We start from the raw sequence: 21,759 nt of genomic DNA on the forward strand, positions 1-21,759 counted from the left end.
CTTCTCTCTGTGAAACACTGAGGATTATGTGTTACTGGAACTAGGTATTCTGCTAATCCTGCTTTGATGCGCATGTGAGTCAAGGCAAATATTTGTAGTCAGCAGAACTCTATTAGAGCAACTTTTGTTTAAAAGCTGTACAGCCTCCTATCTCCTTAAGCGCAGTTTGCATTAACAAAAAGAAAGCTGTAAATGTGAGTTGTACCTCTCATGCCACCCTCTAAGTTGTGCTTTTCAATTAAAATTTTAAGTTCCAATTTAAAAAAGCCGTGCAAAAGATAGCTTTATGATGTTTCAAAGTATCTATTCCTAAGGAGCTGTAAGAGTCAAAAGCTGTAAAAAGTACTCAGAAACGTTCTTGACAGCATCTTTCACATGGAAGATATGCAGATACTGAATGATGGGTGGTGATATGGGAACGTAATTCACCCATGATGATGGGTGCTTTGCGTCCTCAGACAAAAATCTTTTAGATTTGGTTGATCTCAGCAAAGTAACTAGTAGCTTTTCAGATGGTCATAAAGCTGTCTGAATCACTGATGTTTTAACACTTAAATATTTCCACCCAGGAATTTCTAGAAGACTTGGAATAAAGCTTGCACATTGGTGTTTTAAAAAGGTAGCTGGAATGAGCACGGCAATGATAGGCAACATCAGTCCTGGGCAAAGCAGTAAAATGTTTGAAGCAAGCCTGGATGAAGACACTGCCTAATAATGCCTATTAACATAATTTTTAGAAAACAAAAAGCTTGTTTCATCTCAAAAATATCATGTTACTTTGATTAAAGCAACTGATGTAGTCCTGTAAAATATCTGTGCTTGTGCCATACATTAGAAATAACACTAGATTGAATCGATGTAATTTGCTTGGTAAGTTTAAAAAGTTCTGAGTTCCCTTAGTGTAAATTTACCTGTATAGGGCTTCAAGGGTTGTGTATTGAGCCCATGTTTTCTAACATTAAAATGGCTGTAGAGAAAGGATGTAGTTACTCTTTTGATTAATGGCTTGTAGAGTGGTCTTAGGAGAGAGGAAAAAGGAGCCACAGAGTAAATTTGGCTCATACAGACTGCAGATTTGAAGTGCTAATGCCCTTAAACACAAGCTTTTTATCTGGAAACGAAGAGGAGAGCTCATGTTAGAGTAACTTGAATATCCCAGGTTACTCTTTAAAAAAAAAAAACAAAAAAACAAAAAAAACACCTTGTTCTTAAACAACAGTAGAGAACTGGTACCATGTTGGGATAAGAACTGGGAAGAGATTTAGCTGAGATACATATGCTCAGTGAAAGTATTGTGTGTTATAAAAAGGTGAATGAGAAAAGCAGTGGGTCAGTGTAGAGTAGCAAGAATCGTTCTTAAAATGAAAGTCATCATTAAAGAGAAGAGTGAGAATAACTTGCTCCTGGTCTTATTTATGCTTGCATGAGTACTGTTTTCTCTATAGGATGTTTTCAGAAGCTGTATCTCTTCTTTGCAGTGCTTGGTAGTGGTCTTAGCCCAGGTTACCAGTGTTAGTGTGTGTGAATTAACGTGTCACTTCCAGAAGGCAGACGGTGACATCTCGCTTTAGGATGCATGTGCATTTTAAGTGTTTAATAACTTAAATTGTAAATGTTTTTCTCAGGTTTGCATTGGTTATTGGTCAGAAATTTTAAAATCAATCTGCAGTTTAAATTTGGCAAATATGCTAGGTGAGAGGATAAGAGGAGGATCCTTGAAATCTGTACTTTATTTCATGACACTTAAAGCTTATTTATTGTTTTAAAGGCTAGAATAACAAAACTAGAATAACATTTCTGAACTTGATTTTTTTTTTTCCAGAAGTAAGATCGAGACATCAGACAACAGAATAGTTGGTGGAGGAGGCTAACAATTTGTTTTAGTCTGGAAAAGATAAGTCTAAGAAGGCATCTAATTGCAGTCTCCTGTTACGTAGAGGTGGTGGTGGTGGGAGGTCATAAGGAAGATGGAAGCAGGCTCTTTTCAGAGGTGTGCAGTGAAAGGACAACAGGTCATGGGCACAAGTTGCAACAAGAAAATTTCTGACTGAACATGAGGAAAGAATTCTTCCCTATGCAAGTGGTGTAGTTCTGGGCCAGGTACCCAGAGAGGCTGTGAAGTCCCAGTCCTTGGAGGTGTTCAGAGTTCAGCTGGACAAGGCCCTGAGCGACTTGACCTAGCTTGGAACGTAGCTGGGCTGGGGATTTCTTTACTAGTTGAGGTTTTTAGAGGTTGTTTTCACTATTGAATTTCTTTGACTAAAGTCATAAAAATTGCTCGTGCTTTTGAGTCATTATGTGTAAGAATCTAAAAATATTTAATTGCATTTGTCACTTCAGATATTTTACTGAAATTATTTCATGTACTTTCAGAATTGATACTTAGTTCTCTCCTTGGAAAAAAATCTGTGGTCAGTAATTGCTTCCTATGATGCTGTTTGAAAAGTATTGCTGGTTAGGGATTACAAGATTAATATGCAGTTCTTAGGCCTATAACAGTGTTTCAGAAGGTACCAGAAAACTCATATTTCAACATAATATTCAGGCCTATCAGTCTGACTTTGCATTCAGATATAGTAGATATGGCTGCTGTCTAGGCAATAAAGAGGACACGTTATAGCCATGAAAGTGTAGTGGCTTTGATTTTCTATCTGGTGAAGATAAGTCATGGGACTTGGTGTTGGCTTCAGGATGTGCTGTGGCAACAGCTGCCGGTTTCTGACCTCTCGGAGGAAGAAGCAGCACCTGGATATGCGTTCTGTTGGTTTCTGCCAGTGCTCTATGGTGCATTTTCACTCTGAAAGCTGTGCTTTTTCTTTTTTTGGGGGGTGGTTGTTGTATTTTTGTTTTTAATATATTGTATGTTGTTCTACCTTGTTTCATCTCTTGTGATTTAATTCACAATTTGGGGCTGATGCTCACTGGGACTTCCCGCATGTTCAGAGGTCAACCTCTACAAAAGCATTAATTATTCAATATTGTGCAAGCAAACAGTAAATATTGTACCTTAGTAGTACCTTCCTCTGTATATTCATTGCGTGTGATTCCATGGCATTGTTATCAGGCCTTCTTGCAATGGACTGGAAGACAAGTGTCTTCCGAGGTGGAATAAGAAGTCCTGATCATCCTAGCAAGCAATGCATCCATCTATTTATTGGAGATTAATAATAAATATTCAGCTAATCTTAATTCAATTAAAGCTCTTATCTATTTATATACCTTGGTATATATCAGTGTTTAACCTTTGAACAGGTTACAACCAATTGTTCAGTTTTTAAGCTTTGATTTCCTTACTCATTGCGGTAGCTTTACAGGGCTGGCTGACTTGCAGGTAGGAACAAAATCTGATCTTTAGTGTTTTTAGCTTATGGGGTGTTTTGTGAAGGCAGTCCAAGCAATCTGTAATTGAGATGGAGCAACGATAGATAATCAGGTGGGACAAGACGACTGTTCAGTTTCTGAATGAAGACAAAATAATCACGACCATTTGTGGAAGCCAAACATCTGCAAGGATGATGTGAAGAAGCTACCAAAGTGACACTTCACCAGAAATAGTCTAGAAGTGATGAACAGTTACTTGAAATAAAAGATCTCAAAATACGAGGTACTATAATTTGAACAGTTAACCTGAGGTGTTTTACCTCATGCCTGATTATGGGGCTTGATGAAGTCCTGAAAATGTTCTCTCCATTATTTATTATTAACAGCTGAGTTTCACCATCCCTCTTCCTAGATATGTTAAGAACTTAAGAGATTTTTGTGACAGCTTTCAAGTGGGAAGGAATGTCAAAGAAAAGAGGAAAGTTCTGTTGTTTTACTGTGTGATGCCTAACTTCAGACCGGATTGATGAGATCTAAATCATGCAAGTCTCTGATAGTGCACAACACTGATGCAAAACACCCACCTCAACAACCTTCAGAAAAAAGGAAACTCTGAACTGTTTATCTTCCTTGCTAAGCTGCTCTAGTTAGCATTTGTTCAGCAGGCACTTGCCTTGAATTTGGCTCCTTAATGCATATTACAGGATTTTTCTTGTTGAATCCCTGTCAGTTGTTCAAAATGCATCACGCCTCCTGCTGACCTTATTCGTGGTTTTTAGACATCATAGTTCGTAGAATTCATTGAGGTATTGCTCTCAGTCTAGATGGTTTTACTCTCCTATCTCATACAGATATGATTGCCTGGATACTGTTACTGACAACTGAGAAAGAGGCTTTAATCAGTGTATTACTCTTGGAAGTGCAGGGACAAACGGAAGAAATGGGATTGTGCAAAAATATTTGAGGACACATCTTAGGGAAACCTTCTAGAAGCTTGAATGAGTCCAAATATTGCATTTCTAGTCTACCTAACATCGAACCTTGGGTTACTGTTCATGGAGATGTTGCAAGATCGTGCTGTTTGGCTTCATTTCATTTTCTGTCCCATGGTGACGAGCTTTACTAGAAGACTGCTGGCTGAAGAGTGAGTGAACAAGAACATTAGCACATTTTTGCTGTTGTAGATTATCTCCTCTATGCTTTTGATATCTTCTGAAGCTACCAGGCTCTACGAAGGTGAGCTCTGGTGGTTCTAGCAGAGCCTTGTTCCAATGATCCTCCAGGGATGGTAGGAGCAGAATGGCCAGCTACTTTAGCAGCTGTTCATAACGGGCTTTCTACCAGCACCTGGAGCCAGAGGTAAGGGAGCCACATTAATCAGGAGCATCTCGATCTTAAAAATGCAGGCTGTGAACAAGGATCTTAGTATTTTTCCAATTTTTTTCATTTTTTTCTAAATTTTCCACATTATAACCTTTTTTCTCCCCTGCACGTACATGCTATTTTTCTACCTTTTATCCTTTTAATACATGGGAGGAATGTATAACATAGATCTTTGCTGAATTTGCCTACGCTGGATTCTGGAAGCAGTAAACCAGTCCAGTAGGTATGGTAGTCTGCTGTCCCTGCGTTTCTTGTGGTGATAAAAGCACATCGTCTTTGTTCTCAGTGTTTAATAGTTATGCACAGTTTTATATTCATCAAGATTATATGGATTCTCCTCGCTTCTAACTTTTCATATAGTTTGTCATTTAACTTCTTGATTTTCAATGTAATTTGATGTCTGTTCACTCTTTAAAAGAAAGCAACAGAAACTGTTATAATGTGGATGTCTGGTTCTGCGGAAAACCTAAGCTGATGCACAAGCATATTTTGAAGATGTAGAAAAGATATTATGAATATTTCAGAAACTTATTATATGTAAAACTGAACTTAGAATTTTCATTTTTACTAATTATAAAGCTTAGTGAGTACTTCTATTTTAAACATATAGAAAGACTGTAGATTATAGTCAGTGTGTTTCATTTTCACTCTTTTGCATTAACATAGCAGTAACATCTTGTTCCAAGTGTGGAATGCTAATGGGAAAGAAAATAGCAATTATTTTCTTTGGAAGAGAATAACCTTAAAATTTAGGGTGCTTTTAGATTTTTTGTAAAAGCTTCCTTTAAAAAAAAGTAAATTTTTTAGGACATGACTTAACATTTCTGGATACAAGGAACAGGTTATTTACTGAAGCCCTAAATAATTCAAGAATGTTATTGGTGTGATATGTTCAGGGAGAATGCATCTCAGAGCAGACTTTCAGGACATTACACCAAAAAAATCCAGAACCCAACTTTAAACATGCTGTGAAAACATTTGTTTTGAGGTATGGATGTAGATTTAGGGAGAATGGAGCTTCTGCTCCCATTTTTGAAGCAGTTTTATGTTGCTTGATGGCACGTTTGTCCGTTCCGTAGATGCCAAATTAAACCAAGAGAGTCAGTGGTGTGTTTCGAGCATCATTAAATATATATGCCTACCTCAGTGCAGGCTAAGGGAGCTTGGGCATGTCTTAAGAAATTTGCTGAAGGGTTCTACCCAATGCACTTGAAGGAGAAGATTGAGAAAGCCCAGTGAAAAGAGCAGGAATTAATTCCCAACTGTGTGAAGTTAAATGTTTCGGTTTGCTTTTTAAATAGGATCAGAAAAAAGTTTGAGTTTGCCAAATTTTGTCATGAAGTACTACACTGTACCATACAGAAGAGGCATAATTGTTTCTAGCAGTGTAGTTAGAGAACGTGTTGGAAACTGCTCTGGAATGTGTTATTTTGCAAAACATAAATGGGCAATGTAAATTAGAAGGATTAAGTAAAGTCAGGTCATTGGTGTTGAGACAAAATAGGTATATAGTGTATTGCAATAAATGAATTCTCTTCTGATATACTCATGGTAATGCCTGTCGAATTATTTTCTACAGTGAGGAGTTTTTCTTACAGACTTGCTGTGGATATCGGTCAGTGTTAGAAGATGGGATTGCACTTTCCATATAGCATCACAGCGTCCGAAAAAGCAAGCTTAACGTCTTTTCAAGGATAAACTTTAGCCAGGATCGCTTGGTCCATTTGTACTTTACTGAAGAAGCTTCTGCTTTGTGTCCCTTCTTGCCTGATCTGGAAGGCAGAGAACAAAAGCAGCTCTCTGTAGATAAGTAATAGTCGTGGAAGGTTATTCTGTCCCATTAGGATTGGAAGTGCTTTTTTCTTTATGATAATTTTGCATAACACTGATTGTGTTTTGCTTCCCTTGTCGTCTTTCAGAATCAGCACTAATCTTTACCTTGAACATAGTGCAGCTGATACTTCAAAGAAGACAATACCAGAATTAGTAGCTTTAGAAACATATAATTTAATTGCCTAAAGTATATTTTTAGTTCTTTTTCCAGAGGCAGATCATATAGGTACAGGTAGTTTTGACTTTGCACAAGTGATGTGTGAGGTATACTTTTGTGGAACAACTGGTGATATGAGCCTTTTTTATATACCTTATTCCATCAACAGTAAAGGGGCCTGCAGTAAAATGAAGAGCCTGTGGCAGATAGCTCCAGTGAGCTACGTGGACAGCCTGGACCAGAGCACCTCAGGAGAAGTGACTATGAAGTGGTCACTGTAAGAAATGAGAAGGTTTATAGAAATTAAAGGATATTATGTATACAAGACCAAGTGATATAAATGAGTCGGGAATAGATCTGTATTAGAAGTTTCTAAACATCAGAGGAATAAAGTTCTAAAATGGCCTTTCAGATAAAACAGTAGGGAGAAGAGACCTGTGTGCCCTTATGCCTGATACGTTTGTGCAAGGAGTGGTTTAAGAGAACAGAAATGATTCAGAGGAGTCAAGCCAGTCAGCTTGCTGATCCTTTGAACGCGAAGGAAGCTGAAAGGAGAGGTTATGGCCGTGCCTTTTGTGTTGCTTGTGTGTCACACGCTGATTTCATGCTAGACGACTTCAACTCTTGCGTTTAGGAAGGAATTATTTCTTTATCTCCTTAGTATATGTTCACCTTTTGGAGCTTTTTTCCACCGTGAAGATTAGCTACATCTGAAAAGGGGTGAACTTGTGCTTCTGGTGATATTGGAATGCCTCAGGGGTCTGGTGGCTATCTATCCTGTATTTAGAGCACAACACTTTTATTGCAACTCTGGTAATTTTTCATTGAAATAAATTGGTAGGGAATATTGGAGGATTATTTTGCCCTTCTCCCAGAGCTTGGGACATGATCGTCTTTCTGGGATAGTCTGGGTATTTCACTTAATGAATGTCCTGCTTATAGGTATTGAAGAGGTCTTTGATCTCACAGCTCTCTCCCTCTGGCATGCTGTCGTTATGCCTTTTGGCCTTTTAGGCTTCAAGCTTACGGGATGTTAAGCAAATCCTGGCTTATGTAAGTGGGAAACATTTGGAGCGTGTTACGTGTACTCTTCCGTGTTACTCTTTGTTGGTGGGGCTGCTCGCACTTCCTCCGGTGGCCTTGGCCAGTTCCGTGTTCCTAAACTGCGCTAGGCTCTCCTGTATTTCCTGTTGTTTTTTCACTTACCTTTGATTCAAGTGAACTTTTTAAGTGATCTGTTCATCTGAGTAACTTCTATCCCCTGCAGGTATGGGATAGATACTGAGTTTTGGCTATTCCTCGAGAAGGCTTGAGTATATTGGCTTGAGTATATTGACTGGTTTTCAAAGAGACCTATTTAAACTAGACAGAATAATGCAATACTAAATTGAGAGTATTTCTACCTCAGCTCAATAAAATCTAGAAAAACGTATATGTTGCATAGATCCATGAGAATCGTATCTCAATGTCCAAGTCATCTTACCTGTTCTGGTTTTGCTGAGACTTGTAGCTAGGGAACCCTTCGTTAACTGGTTGTCATTGTAAGCTTATAAACTGTTAGTTTTCAAGTGATTACCTTCTGTGCTGATATGAGATAGGAGTTTGGTTCTTCTCTGGGCTCTGCATGTGACCCAAGTCTAGACTGAAAAAGTTTGGCGACATCTGCTGTGATTCAGGTGCTACTGATGTAATCTAAGGTATATTCAAAAAGAGTTCCTAGGTATCTTGATATTGTATAAAGAATCAGTTTTGAGGCCTAAGACAAGCATTTGGCAAGACTTTTCCTCTTTTAGGCTTGAAATGATCCTGTTTAGCTACGATTCAGCTGCCTTCCTGCACATGACTTGTCTGAACTTTTTTTGTGTTAGTGTATGATCATTTCTCAGTGTTCAAAACTCAGATCACCCAATTTGTGCTTGATGGAATTATTTTGCAACCCTGACTCAGAAGAAGTCACTGCCAAAGATAACAGCCATCACAATAGTGGTAATCGTGTCCCTAGGTGTTAGGGGAGATGCATGAGGTTCCCTTTCCCTTTGACGTCAAACTGCAGACTCACTTCCTTTAATTGAAATTTGGGATCTTCCTGGTATCCTGAAAGGCATCTTCCCAGATATCAGCAATGTGGTATTACATTTCTAGAAAAAGCAGTGCAATATCTTTTTTATTGTAATGGTAAGTAAAACCTGTATAGTCATATTCTTATGAATAAAATGTTCATCTTGCTCTCTTGTTTGGGCTCTGTCCTTCTGTTAAGGACTTCATCCTCTTTACATAGCAAGATTAAGGTTACTTTACTTGACTTACAGGTTTTCTTCCATTTGAATTTTCCTCTAAAAATAATTCTGTTTCCAGGTTGCTGTATTTACTTCAGCAAGAAACCTCCAGCACAGAACTGAGAACAGAGTGTGCCGTGGTTCTCGGAAGCCTTGCGATGGGTACAGAGAACAATGTCAAATCCCTGCTAGACTGCCATATTATCCCTGCCTTATTGCAAGGTACTTCTCACCTATTGCAATCTGTTTTAGTAAATGTTTCTAGAATATGCAAATAAGCAAAGATAACAAAACTGAATAGTATTTTTTTATATATATTCATAGGATTACTGTCACCAGATTTGAAGTTTATTGAAGCTTGCCTCCGATGTCTCCGTACCATTTTCATCAGTCCTGTAACTCCAGAGGATCTGCTATACACAGTAAGTTGTAAGCAGATCATTCTGTCCTTTCATTTATACTGCTGTTTATGCAGCAAAGAGTGGGTGGGAGTGAAGGATCCTGCTGTCAGTTAGTAGTAGTAAGGAGGGTTTGGTTGACCAACGTGAGCATTTCTCACCTAAGTTTAAGGCATCTGGGTTGCATAATGTTTATAGTATTGTTTGATATGAGGTGGTCCTGGGGGGACTTTGTCTTCGTACTTTCTCTACAATTCAGGAGCATCATTACCCAGAGATAGTTTGGTATTAACAGCCCTCAACAGATGATTTTCTTGAGTTTGTCCATTCATTACTCATGCTGTAATGATGACTGTTTTGTTCTCTGTTCCTTTCCTAATGATTCCTTACACTTTCTTTCCTGGGTAGCAATAGCTACTAGTGTTGTGTACATAAAGCTATTTTCCATAGACTTGATTTTTAACATGCATCTATTCTGAATTTCACCTGCTAGTTGGTCCATTTCTTGAAGTTCTTCTGCAGCTATTCACAGTTGACCATTTTCTTAGTGTATATATAATTAATCAGCGAGCTTTGTCTGTCACTGTTCACTGGCTTTTTCCAGGTAATTTCCGAGTGTTCAGCAAGGAAAGCCTTAATGTAGATTGGGAGTGGAGGGGGAGGAAATGAAGCAATCTCTTCTCCTGAGTGATCTGAGTTTCTTCTTTGTCTGTCTATTCTTTTGACTCTACTTCCAGCTCCCAGACTGATATTATTTATATGCAATGTGAATCCTGACCACATCTGATGCCCTGTCTAGGCCCGTCAGAGTTCATAACTGTAAGAGCATCTGTTTCCTGCTCCCAGCACCCAAAGTTAGACTTCAGATGATCATCTCCATTAACAATCCCTGCCTGTTTCTCAGTAGAGACTATTAAATGCTCCTTATTTGGAGGAGGGATTTCATATCCTGAAAGGAGAGGAAACTCAAGAGTATGTACAGAAGTGTCAAAGAACCAGTATTAGCATAAATAAATTGCCACTAACATTGCAGGAATAGTAAGCTTAAGATGCTGCATTCTCTGTTTCATCCTTTACTTTGCTGCACAACAGTGACATCAGAACTCTGCCACTCCCATTCCTTATCCAGGCAAATGTTATAGCCCTTAGTGAACCATACCTAGAGGAAAGAATCACCTGGTGAGAGAGTGCCCTTGTTCATTAATTTCAACTCCAGTTGGACACCTGCAAGTTAAATATTTTGTGGCTGTGCTCAAGGTCATTGTTCTGTGAATGTTTCCTTTTTGTTTCTCTTGTGGGAATACCCAAGCCCAGGCTTTGAAAAGTAATAAATACAGATCCTTTGAAAAGAAAGAATAAATTTTCTTGATATCCCTTGGGAGGTACAGTTATAAGCTTTGCTCCTGCAATATGTTTCCTAAGGCAGCAGTTGAAAAGTTGTGTTTGCAATCAATGAAATAATTATGGGCCTAACCAACACTTTATGGCAGATCTGCTCCTCTTCCAGCATTGAGAGTAATAGAAAGAACTTAGAGTTCTTGTTTAGCCACGTTATTCCTTACTCTTTGCTTCATCAGCATCTTCAAACACTTCTTGAACGAATGAAAGAGCTTACTCAATGGTATCTGGTTCTGCTTGAAAAGTGAAACCATAAGACTGTCAATGGCTTTTCATTTTTGTCTAGCAGTTCTGGAGAAGACTTTTGAAAAGCTGGTTCCCAGGTTGTATCTTAGAGAGAAACTTTTCTGCTAGAATTTTTTTGCGGTCTGACTTTCACACAGAGGATGCTGTCTCTCAAACTTTGGCCAGGGCTGCTTCCAGGAGAAGATATTATGACTTACCTCAGTGTCTCCAAGGATGTTGCAGTAGCTCTGGAGGGTCTGGGGTTTCAGAGGACCTCTTTGTTAAGATCTAGGATACACAAGTGCTTTAAGGAGAGCTGTGTAAAGGACCTTGAGAATATTCCTTTCTGTTTGTATCAGGTTCGGGGGAGAATAAACAAGTAAGTTTTCGCTGGAAGGGAGCAGGCTTTAGCACCAAGAGCCATTTAGTGGCCATTCTGCAACTGGAGATGGCATGGAGTCCCAGGTTGGTAGATCTGTTGAGACACAGATATGTGTGCAGACATACATACATGTCTGTCTATTATGTATCTATATGTTGAGAGGAAGTACTTAGTGATAGAAAGCCGACTTGACCAAGTTGATCTCCAATTTCAAAGCCAGTATGCTGACACCCACCATCGTTGCACGAAGCACCAAGACCTGCCTCTAAGTAAATGTCAGTTAGTGAAGTTGCTGCTTGCTTCCATCTAATGTTGAATATACATGAGTGGATTGGCAAAAACAGAAAGCTGCCTCCTAGTAACTCGAGTTCTTTGAAAAATGCAGCTGATATGCATGTGAAATCAATTCCAGCTTTCTTCTAGTTTTCCTCAGCGTCCTATCTAGAATATTAGCCTGTGGGGATTTGACCGTTAGCAGAAAGCTGGCACAGTGTTGGTAGAAACCTCCTGAAGTATCCAGGCATCCTTTACAGATGAGCTGGGTCTTAGCATTTTCCCTTGGGAAGTTCTTCTAGCCTGCACCACAGGTTGTATATATATGCACAGTAGGGATATTTGTATTGAATATGTGTCTTTGAGATGTATAATCAATTGCTGGGGGTTTTTATATAGCTGATGGGTAGTTACTGATGACTTCCAGTCTCTTTAAGATCCTACTTGTTTTTTTGTCTAGTATTACAGAGGCAACGGGAATGAAAGTTGTCAGGAGGGAGATACTGAATTCAGTTGTAGGCTTGGTTTTAAAAAAACAAATTTGTTAGTGTTCTTGACAGTGTTTTGTACAGCTGAACTCACCAGCTCAATGTAGTGAGGTGTGTTTCGGCTTGCTGAATGGATTTCGGTACCACAGCAGATCTGGTCTGACTCCTAACCTGTTGCTTCAGCTCTTGCTCTTCTGTTTAAAGCAAAAAAGAATGGGTTTAGTGACAGAAACTCTCTCCAGCCTTTGACAGCATCTTGCTGTTTCCTTACAAATGTTCTTGGTTGTGATCCCATTTTCCTTCTTCAGTGGGACCCAGGTACGATTCTATTCAGAAACTGCTGGCAGTGGCCACTTCTTGCGGAAAGTGTCACTTTTTCCAGCTTACATGAGCTAGTGATAAGTGAAAGGCATTCCTCCTTACTGTCCAGGTTTGAGATGGAAACTAGGTGCTTTAGGGAGACCTACACCACCTGGTGATTGACTAGGCTTGATGAAGAGGAAGAGGAACAATTTGGAGGACAAGGCTAACAGGATGGAGCAGGATATGTTACAGTGATGAGTAACTGCAGTTATTTAACCCCAAATAAAACTGCATTGTGGAGTAGGCGTGTTCCACCATGACTCAGTGGTATGCACTTCTGAAGGGGGGAATCTAGGTCATCTCCTAATGCCTTGGTCTCTATTCCATTCCTTGTAACTGCTAGTGATGGCTGAGCCCCTACAGCTAACCTGAACGTTCTCTCATTTCTAGGAGACAGCTGGGATTAGAACTGTAGAATGATAAATCATGTTTTATTAGAGAGTTTTGAGTGGGCATGCAGTGGGGAGTGATGCTTTCTTTACTCTAGTGAGGTTTCTATAAAGTACTTGGGAACCACCATAGGTTGCACAGGAATTCTCTTTTAGTAAAACTTATTCCTGATGATTGCTTTAAAAATTTTATACTTCCTCTTACTAAGGTTTGGGTAGAATTTCCGAAACAGCATGTGTTGCTCATGGCAGTAGAGTATAAAGCCTGTAAAAGGCCTTGCTTGCGCTTGAGCGTCTTCCTTTGCTTTTTAATAGCAAAAAATAGGAGTTCCTCTAGAATTATTTTTTCCAGTTTCATCCACTCCCAACAAGTCAGTATGTAATTAATTTGAGAAATGGGTGGCAGGATTGGAATATTTGAATGAACAGAGTAGAAGACAGAAGGAAAAAATTTGATTGCAGCTAAGTCTGAAACGTAAAGAGCGATTTGAGACTGTTGCTGAAGAGGACTGTTAGAAGTAAAACATCAACAGAGGAGGAAAAAATTGTTTTCAGGGAATACCCAGTGAAGTAGAAAGATTGAGTGACTATATAGTACTAAAAAGCTGTAGTCTATGTAGTTGCAAGTGTAGTGCCATCCCTTGGGAATGGATAAGAAACATAGATTTCATGCACAGTGACCATTAATTTGTTAAATTTGGGAAAAATACTGTAAATGCCTTAAAAGATGGAACAGCACTTACAGAGGAAGTCCTTGGTCTTGGGTGGGAATTGAAGTTGTCAGTTGGAATAGATAGAAGAATATCAGCTCTCTAACTTGGAAAAATGAATATAATCCCCTGTTACAAAGAAATGTCTTAAGAATAGATCTTGCAGATTTCATTTGAACGTTAAAAAGGAATATGAGGAAAATAGATAAGCACTGGGATCCAAGTACGTTCTTAATTTAACAGCACTCGTTTTCTTGGAGGGTAGCTGTCACTTTGAGAGCAGTGCTGCAAACAGTTGCTGTTAGAAACAGGCAGTTTACAAAGTGGTAACGTAGATCAATGCAGCTCCATTTGTTAATTCTTTCCTTCTGAATTCTGTTTGGATGAGCGGTAGCTTTGTTATAGTACCTGTAATGTGGGGTAGATACTTGTCATAAATTTGTCTAGACCACGTCTTGTTAAATAGACATCACTTTAATGGATTTGTGGATCTTTAATTGTTTTAACTGCAAATTAAGTTTATACTTGATAATGTGGCTTACTAGGGTTGCTAGAAAGATCCTGTTACTTATATGTATAGGTGTGTGTGTGTTTGTGTATATATATACACTCACAAATATACAAAAATACATATAAAATATGAAATTATGTAGACCTATATTGACACATATACTTACTATTAGCATTTAATTAGGGGTCCATAATGTTCACAGATCATCATCAAAAGATATTCTAATAAAATCTCTCAAAGATAATATCGAAAAAGTTGCTCAGTTCTCTAGCTTCAGGTTACGTTTCAGTGGCTCCTGATATAAAGCTTGCCCTCTTGCACTTTTTGTAAACTTCAAGCGCTTTCTTAGCTAATGAAGAATCATCTAAATGTTATTTTTGTGTATTTTCATTGAAATCTAATTTTCATAAGCAGTTCAGACAGTTCTCAAAAAATCCTGATTTCTTACTGCAGAACCTTTCATCTAAATTGACAGAAGCAGGGAAGGTCATACAGCCTTTTATGGGACCACTTGAGAGTTCCCAGTGTTATTCTGTGTCCAGCTGTGCATCAGTCACCCAGTAGAGGTGACGGATCATGCAAGTGAGTTGTATTCATTGCTTGACAAAAATGCCGAGCTGTTCCTGCAAATAGCTGGTTGTAGAAAAGAGAGCGGCACAGAGCAGACCATAAAATTGCCAAGAGTCAGATCTGGTCATCCATGAACTGGCAAACAAATTAGTTGTTACTCCTCTGGCTTTCTTTTTCCCCGTGAAGAACCTGAATGGATACTCGCATCTGTAGATTCTTACATAGAATTTTGTGGTTGGCAGAAAGGAAACAAAGTTTAAGGTAAGGGCAAAATATGGTTATAAAGCAACATGTAGTAGTGGGTGCTTCTAAGTTAGAATCCCACCTGTCTGGGGGAAGGGATGAATGAAAAACCAGAAAACTCAATTAAATCTAGGTTTTCTGCTTGCACATTTGTAGTTCCCAAAATTTTGCGTTGTTCTGTGGTTTTCTAGAGCGCATAGATATGTTATTAACATTAAGGAACGCAGTGTCTGTACTTGATTAACTGTGGCAGTTCTAATGTTTTTTGGCTCATGGGATTCCCCCGGTCTAAGGATTACTGTGCAGGTGCAATATCCTTTCTGTTTCAGTTTTTACTTCCTCTTCTGGTGTGTTGGGGTGCCAGGCTTGGTACTGGCCTGTGCATCATCTGTGCTTATTGCAGCAGGGAAATGAAACTCAGATTATTCAGGGGGTTTATGAGATCTAAATGGGGATGGAGCCAGCTTATCCGCAGGGTAAGCATTCTCTCTGATATATGTATATAACGTACCCCAAAATTAGAAGGAAATTGTAAACAAATAATGTAACTTGTGGGAATTCATTGCAAATAGAATTGCAAAACGGGTAACACATGATTGCTTTATGGGAGGTGGATATTAATATTTGATTTCATAATTCTGTAAGTTAAGTTTTGAGAATAGTTAACACTTATTTGGAAGACTGGTATCTGTCTTTCTCTTTGAGAATTTTATAAAAACAGAGTGTTCTTGCTATTTTTTTTTCCTTTCCCCTGTTAAGATGACAGATGCAGATATTTTCCTTTCAGCTTCATCCCCCTGCCACCCACTTTCAGTTGTGGATTCCTTCACCTCCTATCTCTGGCAAGAGCAGTGTCTCTATCGATGTAATCAGGCTTTTTAACTTTTAGACTAATGTTCACATCCTTCTAGTTGCCATTATAAAAATGAACCAGATTACCTGGCCGGTGATCTCCCTGCAGGAAGCTTCAGGTTTTGCATCTCTTGTTTTGAAGCTTTGCTCGTTTTAAGCTGTACTGTCTCCTCCCGAGGTGCTTGCCCCACACCATCCTCCCCGGCCCTCCAAGGCTTCTTGGCTGTTTTCTCCAAGGTGTCCTTATTGCTGAAAAGCCCCTTAGAACATAGTATATGTATATTGTGTTGAGCACTGACCTGGCTTGGTATCTTCAGCTATCCAAGATTAATGGAGAATGACAGGATACTCTTTTAACTGGTCAAATGTGTTAACCCACTGAGCAATTCTGCAAATTACACCAGCTTGTTTAAGGAAGGAGACACTTAAAAGTTTTGGTGATCTGTTATGAGATTTTTAGGATTGTGACAAATGTTTCTCTTGAGCGTGAGGTTGGCCTCTCAGCTGTTTCTGTTTGGCTTCTCGTGGATATTTAACACATGGCACTGCAAGCTTTCCTTCTGCCATGGAGAATCGAGTGACCCTTCATTACGATTATGACCATGAGCACTGCTACAATGTACTTGAGGATTTAATATCTAATATTGCCCTAGAACCAAACCAATTCCTTGTAGGCCGTTGGGTTTCTGGAGCTGAGAAGAAATCAATGTATATATGCCCTATGTAAAGGCACAAGATCAGATGTGATTCTTGGCTCTGTGGCCCTTCTGTTTTCTGTTGAGAAGGACAAGCCTGGCTTGTTGGCACCAGTCTTCTAAAATAAGTCCGCTATATTCCAAACATAGATATTCATAAATACTAACAAGTTTTGCTTAATTGCCAATATTATATGTAATGATGCAAATAGACTAGGAGAGACGTACACATATGTTTATTTTGTTCATATAAAAAGTGTGATGTTTTAAGTGGGGAAATAAAATTTTTCGTTAAAAGCTGCATACTACTGAAGCTGTAGTCACTACGACCATCTCTCTGGCTACTGTTGCTTTCACTACCCTTAGAGGTAGCCATCTCCCCGTAGAAGAGGATTGCGCTTCATCAGTCCATTCTCCTGCGAGTTAAACGGTCTAGTTTACTTCTGTAGTGTCAGTATAGCATAAGTTTTTTGGAGAGGAAGAATCATTTAGTCTTTGATCTCCTCTGTCTCATGCAAGTAATTCAGTCGTCTGCCTTTCCAGACTTGATAAAGTTGCTGATGTTCCTTCCCCGCGCTGCTGTTGCTCCTGCTAAAATGTGCTGTTAAAAGTAACTGAAAGCTTTAAAATGTCATTTTCTAACTTATCAAAGAGCTTAAGTAGTAACTGGACATGTTTTAATGAGAGGACAATGGTGTAATGAGTTTCTCCTGCTGTTGTATGTTTTGAATTCTCCGTGGTTAGTATCGAACACTGTAATCAAGTGTATTTGACTTAGACAAGGGAGACTCTTGCCCTTCACTTGTCAGCTAGAAAGTTTGTGCCCCACAATTGAAGGCAGACTGTGCATGGTGCCATCTGGCATCCTTGCTCCCCTCCCTGGTCTCTTCCGCTCCGAGATGAATGAAGAGGTAAGTACATCCCAATTCTAGTAAGAAAATACTAAGGAAATTCCTTGTAGTTGCTTTCAATGACCACTTTTGCAGTTAGTATAGTTTTTCCTTTGTGTTTTTGCTTTCTAACAAAGCTAAGCCTTTCGGAGGCAAAAACTGAAAGTGCTATACTTGCACTGATTATTTATTTATTTAAATTCATGAGAGTTGGTCTCAGAACCATCACTTTTTTCTTGCAGTCTCTCCTGCACCGCTTTCATGGTCTTGTCCTGTGTCCATGCAAGTCTCAGTGGAAGGGAGAACTCAGTGTTTCATTCTGAAACACTTTTTCTACTAAGAATATAGAACACAGAATTAGGAGTACTCTTTTAAGTAACGATCTATTAACAAACTATGCTGAAATATAGTGTTAATACTGTTTTCTTTTCTGACTTGTTTCCAGGATGCTACAGTTATCTCCCACCTCATGGCACTGCTCAGTAGGTCTCGATATACACAAGAATACATATGTCAGATCTTCTCACATTGCTGCAAAGTAAGAAAGAGAATGCATGTTCTCTATGAGACTTCTTGCGTTTCCAGCGTGTAAGAAACCGTATAAGATGATGTTGCCTTTTGTAGCTGGAACATTAAGGCAGTTACTGAATTGTTATTGTCCTGAATTTGCTGACGGCTTTATTGGGGATAAGAGATGTTTCTCTACAGTAAAGCAAAATATGCAAATGACTGCTTTGGTATCGGGTGTATGTCTTTGGCTACTAAACCAAGTCAACAATCTAGGCAAAGAGCATTTCTCACTATTATCAGTATAATTTTAGAAAGGCTTTTTTTTTTTTTTCCCCCCTTTGGAAGTCTCTGAATGGTTTGAGCATGTCTTGGCAGATGTCTTGTATCTGCTTTCAAGCCAATTGTCTTAAACCCAGAGGATGTTTTCTAAGAGGTATTGTAGGTTGAGAGGGAGAAAAATGCTCTTCTTAGTCCAACTCCGCTGGCTACAGATTTATCCAGATACATGTTAATTCCTGCTATATAGCACAAATCTGATATGGGAAAACTTTTTCTAATTTAAAAATAGCAAACCCCCCATTTTATGCCAAGTCTTATGCCAACAACATTGTCATAAAGAAGAATGCAAATCTAATGGGGTTTGAATTAAAACATTGTCTACTTCTCTAGGACCTCTTTTTAAGTTGAAAATTAAAGCAACTAAGACACTGAAGCAATGTTTCATTATCTGTTGTAATTGAAAAGGAAAAATTCCATTAATTTCCTTCGGACCAAGCAGTCCATCCAGCATGCCTGTGTCCTGGGATGAGGAGAGGTGGTGTAAAGATGTGGAACGGGCAGTGGGAAAACAGTCAAGTGAGGTGTTCTGGCTGGTTGTTCCCTCGTGTTCTCTTTCTCTGAGACGCAAGTAAATCAAACCTGTCTTACAACAAACGCGGGGATCTCATGGCAGGCACAAAATAAGCATCTATCACTTGATGAGAAGCATTTGTTCATGTTTGTATGGCCCTTGGTAGTCTCCATGATAGGCTGGGTAGCTTGAACAGTTGAAAAATTCGGCCATATTGGCATCCAAAAAAAATAACACGGGACTGAGTCTACAGAGGTTTAGAAGTCTGTCTATACAACTAGAGGCAAGCTCAGCGGCAGTATAAACCAGGTTGACTGTATGGAAACCGCTGAGGTGCTTCAGGTAACTCGCCCAACCTGGAAGGGGCTATTGTCATTTTTTTCCTTGTAGCTGCCTTAACTCCTGCTGACTTGTGTATGAAATACATAGTTAACAAAGCAAAAGCCTGCTCACTTAATGAGAGCAAAATAGGAAAGGTCTTAGGAACTCACGATGCTATCTTAAGTACCTCCATCACCAAACAAAATTTACAGGGAATGTTTTGAGAAATGCAAACTTTGGGGAAAAAAATGTTGGTAGTGTGAACGGATAGAAACATGAATGCACAGGAAAAGGAAACTGCATGGGTATGAATAATAGGAAATAGTTGTATTTATAGAATAAGTATTAGCACCAAAGCAAAGAAAAATATTTGAGGTTGAGGAAACATCATGAGAAATCCAAAATTGATCAAGAACTCATTTCTGTCTTTTCCAGGCAAATGCAGCTGTTGAGAGAAACCCTAAAATGTCCCTTCCTTTATTTTGCTTAATTTGGGGTTTCAGATGTGGTAACCAAGACAAAAGAGCAATTGCTGTACCTTCAGATATAACAAAATACGTCTAACAGTGAAGCAGAATGTGCAAGGGATTTTCTGATTTATGTGGACAGGCAAACTTTATTTTTATCACACAAATACTCCTGAAAGTTTCAGTATTCACAACACTTTTAATGAAGACTGGGTCTTCAAAAGACTGAGAGAACCTTTCTAACTTTTTCTTGAAGAAATAGGTTATTAATAGTTTTAGTTTTTAGGTGAGCCTTAGCATATAGGAGGTGTAGAAGCTTTTATTTTCTTTTCCCTCATCTTAATAGATTTTTATTAAACTAATGGTGACATACCACAGCTTCTGCTCTCCTTGTTCCTCCAGATTGCTCTCTGCTTGGTTCTTGTGCATGTACTTTCTCTTTTCCTGGCCTGAGTTTCATCTGGGTTGGGTCTCTCGGGTTCCCTTCCTCTCTCTCCTGCTCAAATTTCACTGAAAAAAAAATCAGCCCGTTTCCCATAGCTAGGAAATCCTTTATTCAAGTTCTTAGCATATTGCTGTTGTTTTCTGCTTGTACTGTGTGCTTTCACTGCTTTTCCCTGCATTTTTAGAGTTAAAATTGCCCGGTGGGAAGTGTTGACCCTGGAGAAAGGCCATGCCTACGCAAGGGAAAGCGCTGATTTACAGGGGAAGTGGGTGCAGTTCTTAGCAGACCCGGCCAGGACTCTAGCGCCATATGAGCAAAACTGAGTAAACTGAAATCGGGTTAATGTGCAATGCATTTTAAAATGCAAGTCAAAATTTACTCTTTAAGATTCTCTATGTCACAGTAGACTTGTTTCCAGAGAAAGTGATGTGAGTAGGTAAGCTTTACTATTTTAATAATCAAATTAAGAAGGTGAGGTATGCATTTGGAAAAGCATGGTTGTATGAATAATTTGAAGAGATAGTGCTAGATGTTATATTTGAATGTGGTGATATCTCTGCATAACTAATACCTTCACCACAAACTGAAAAATAAAAACTCTTTTCGGGGAAAGATCCAGGATAAAGCCTGTAATCAAGGCAGCTTCCTCCTAAGTCCTGTTCTGAGAATGTTTTCTTATGTGATCCTAGGCTTGGTGCTGGATCCCCGAAGAAAGGTACATTTGTATGTAGAAATCTGTTTTGAAAAGTTCATTATTGAATGAATCATTACATTTTTTTTCTATCCTACTGCTTTCTTGAAAATCGACTTTTTATGATGAAAAACCTGCAAGAACTGTGATTTCTCTTCCTGAAATATTACAGCTCTTAATCTGCTTTGGAGAAAAAGGTCACTATAACAGAACTGGCTCCCAGAGCTCTGTCGGTATACCTGAAATAAAACAAAACCAAAATGCCTTGCTGTTAAATCGGGGCCTGAGATATCTGGGATTGAAAAGGAATGATGCGTTATATTCTCAAGGCTTTGTATTTATATGGGAAGCTATCCCTATTTGTGGGTTAATGCTCAATCAGATCATGCAGTAGGCATGCTGGACGTGTAGGTGCGAACACCGTGTGTGCATTTTGAATATTTTTTATGTACATCTAATTATGCAGTATGAGCACTCCCAAGTGTCATCTCTGTACAGGCATTAGTGCTCTTTGCAGGTAGCATGCACTTGCATCTCATTGAAGATTTGGCCCCAAATGTCTAGATAAGTAATATTTGTGAGTTACTAAATCAATCTAGGTCAATATGATTTTTTTACTTTAATTTTATTCATCTTTTTCACATATTTTAATATCTGTTCTTCAGCTCCAACACTGGCATAGCTGCGGCTTTAAATCATTGCCTCAGCCACTTCTGTGTGCCAATGTAAGTTGTTTTCCTCCTTCAACCATGCTATTTTAATTGCATTTTTTTGGTAGAAAGCTCTTGGTGGCAGTAGCAGCTGAAGCATCTCTTAAAGCACCAGATATGTTACATCTAAAAGTAATTTTCATGCCTTTTTTCTTTTCTGTAGAGGTAAAAGTTGGTCTATGAATGTTCTTTTGAATTTAAAAGGAGTCTGATTTCACCTGTACCTCAGAAATGTGAAAATAAAGCATTGCTCATGTATACTAGGGTGTATAGAGTTGTCCATAAACTCAGCTGGGCTTGAGTAGAAAATTAAGGCGTGAAGATATTTTCTTCACTTGAGGATTAGTCAAGAAAATGCGTCAAGGTGCGATTAATGCTGTGGCATTCCAAAAGCTGAATTTAGAGATT

General features: G+C 38.8%; 1 protein-coding gene across 9 annotated transcripts in view; it reads left to right on the plus strand.

The window, feature by feature from the left end:
* The window catches only part of ARMC8 (armadillo repeat containing 8), a 74,863-nt gene that overhangs the window by 24,058 nt on the left and 29,046 nt on the right, over nucleotides 1–21,759 (plus strand). For 5 of the 9 annotated variants that reach the window (XM_067302037.1, XM_067302044.1, XM_067302039.1 and 2 more), the window contains 4 exons: nucleotides 9,050–9,192; nucleotides 9,295–9,392; nucleotides 17,803–17,895; nucleotides 21,307–21,366. In XM_067302037.1, the coding sequence (XP_067158138.1) occupies nucleotides 9,050–9,192; nucleotides 9,295–9,392; nucleotides 17,803–17,895; nucleotides 21,307–21,366 (394 nt within the window). The remainder of the gene's footprint in view (nucleotides 1–9,049; nucleotides 9,193–9,294; nucleotides 9,393–17,802; nucleotides 17,896–21,306; nucleotides 21,367–21,759) is intronic. The other 4 variants (XM_067302038.1, XM_067302045.1, XM_067302042.1 and 1 more) reach the window with 2 other exon arrangements.

Source organism: Apteryx mantelli, chromosome 9 (genome assembly GCF_036417845.1).
Source record: "Apteryx mantelli isolate bAptMan1 chromosome 9, bAptMan1.hap1, whole genome shotgun sequence".
Lineage (NCBI taxonomy): Eukaryota > Metazoa > Chordata > Aves > Apterygiformes > Apterygidae > Apteryx > Apteryx mantelli.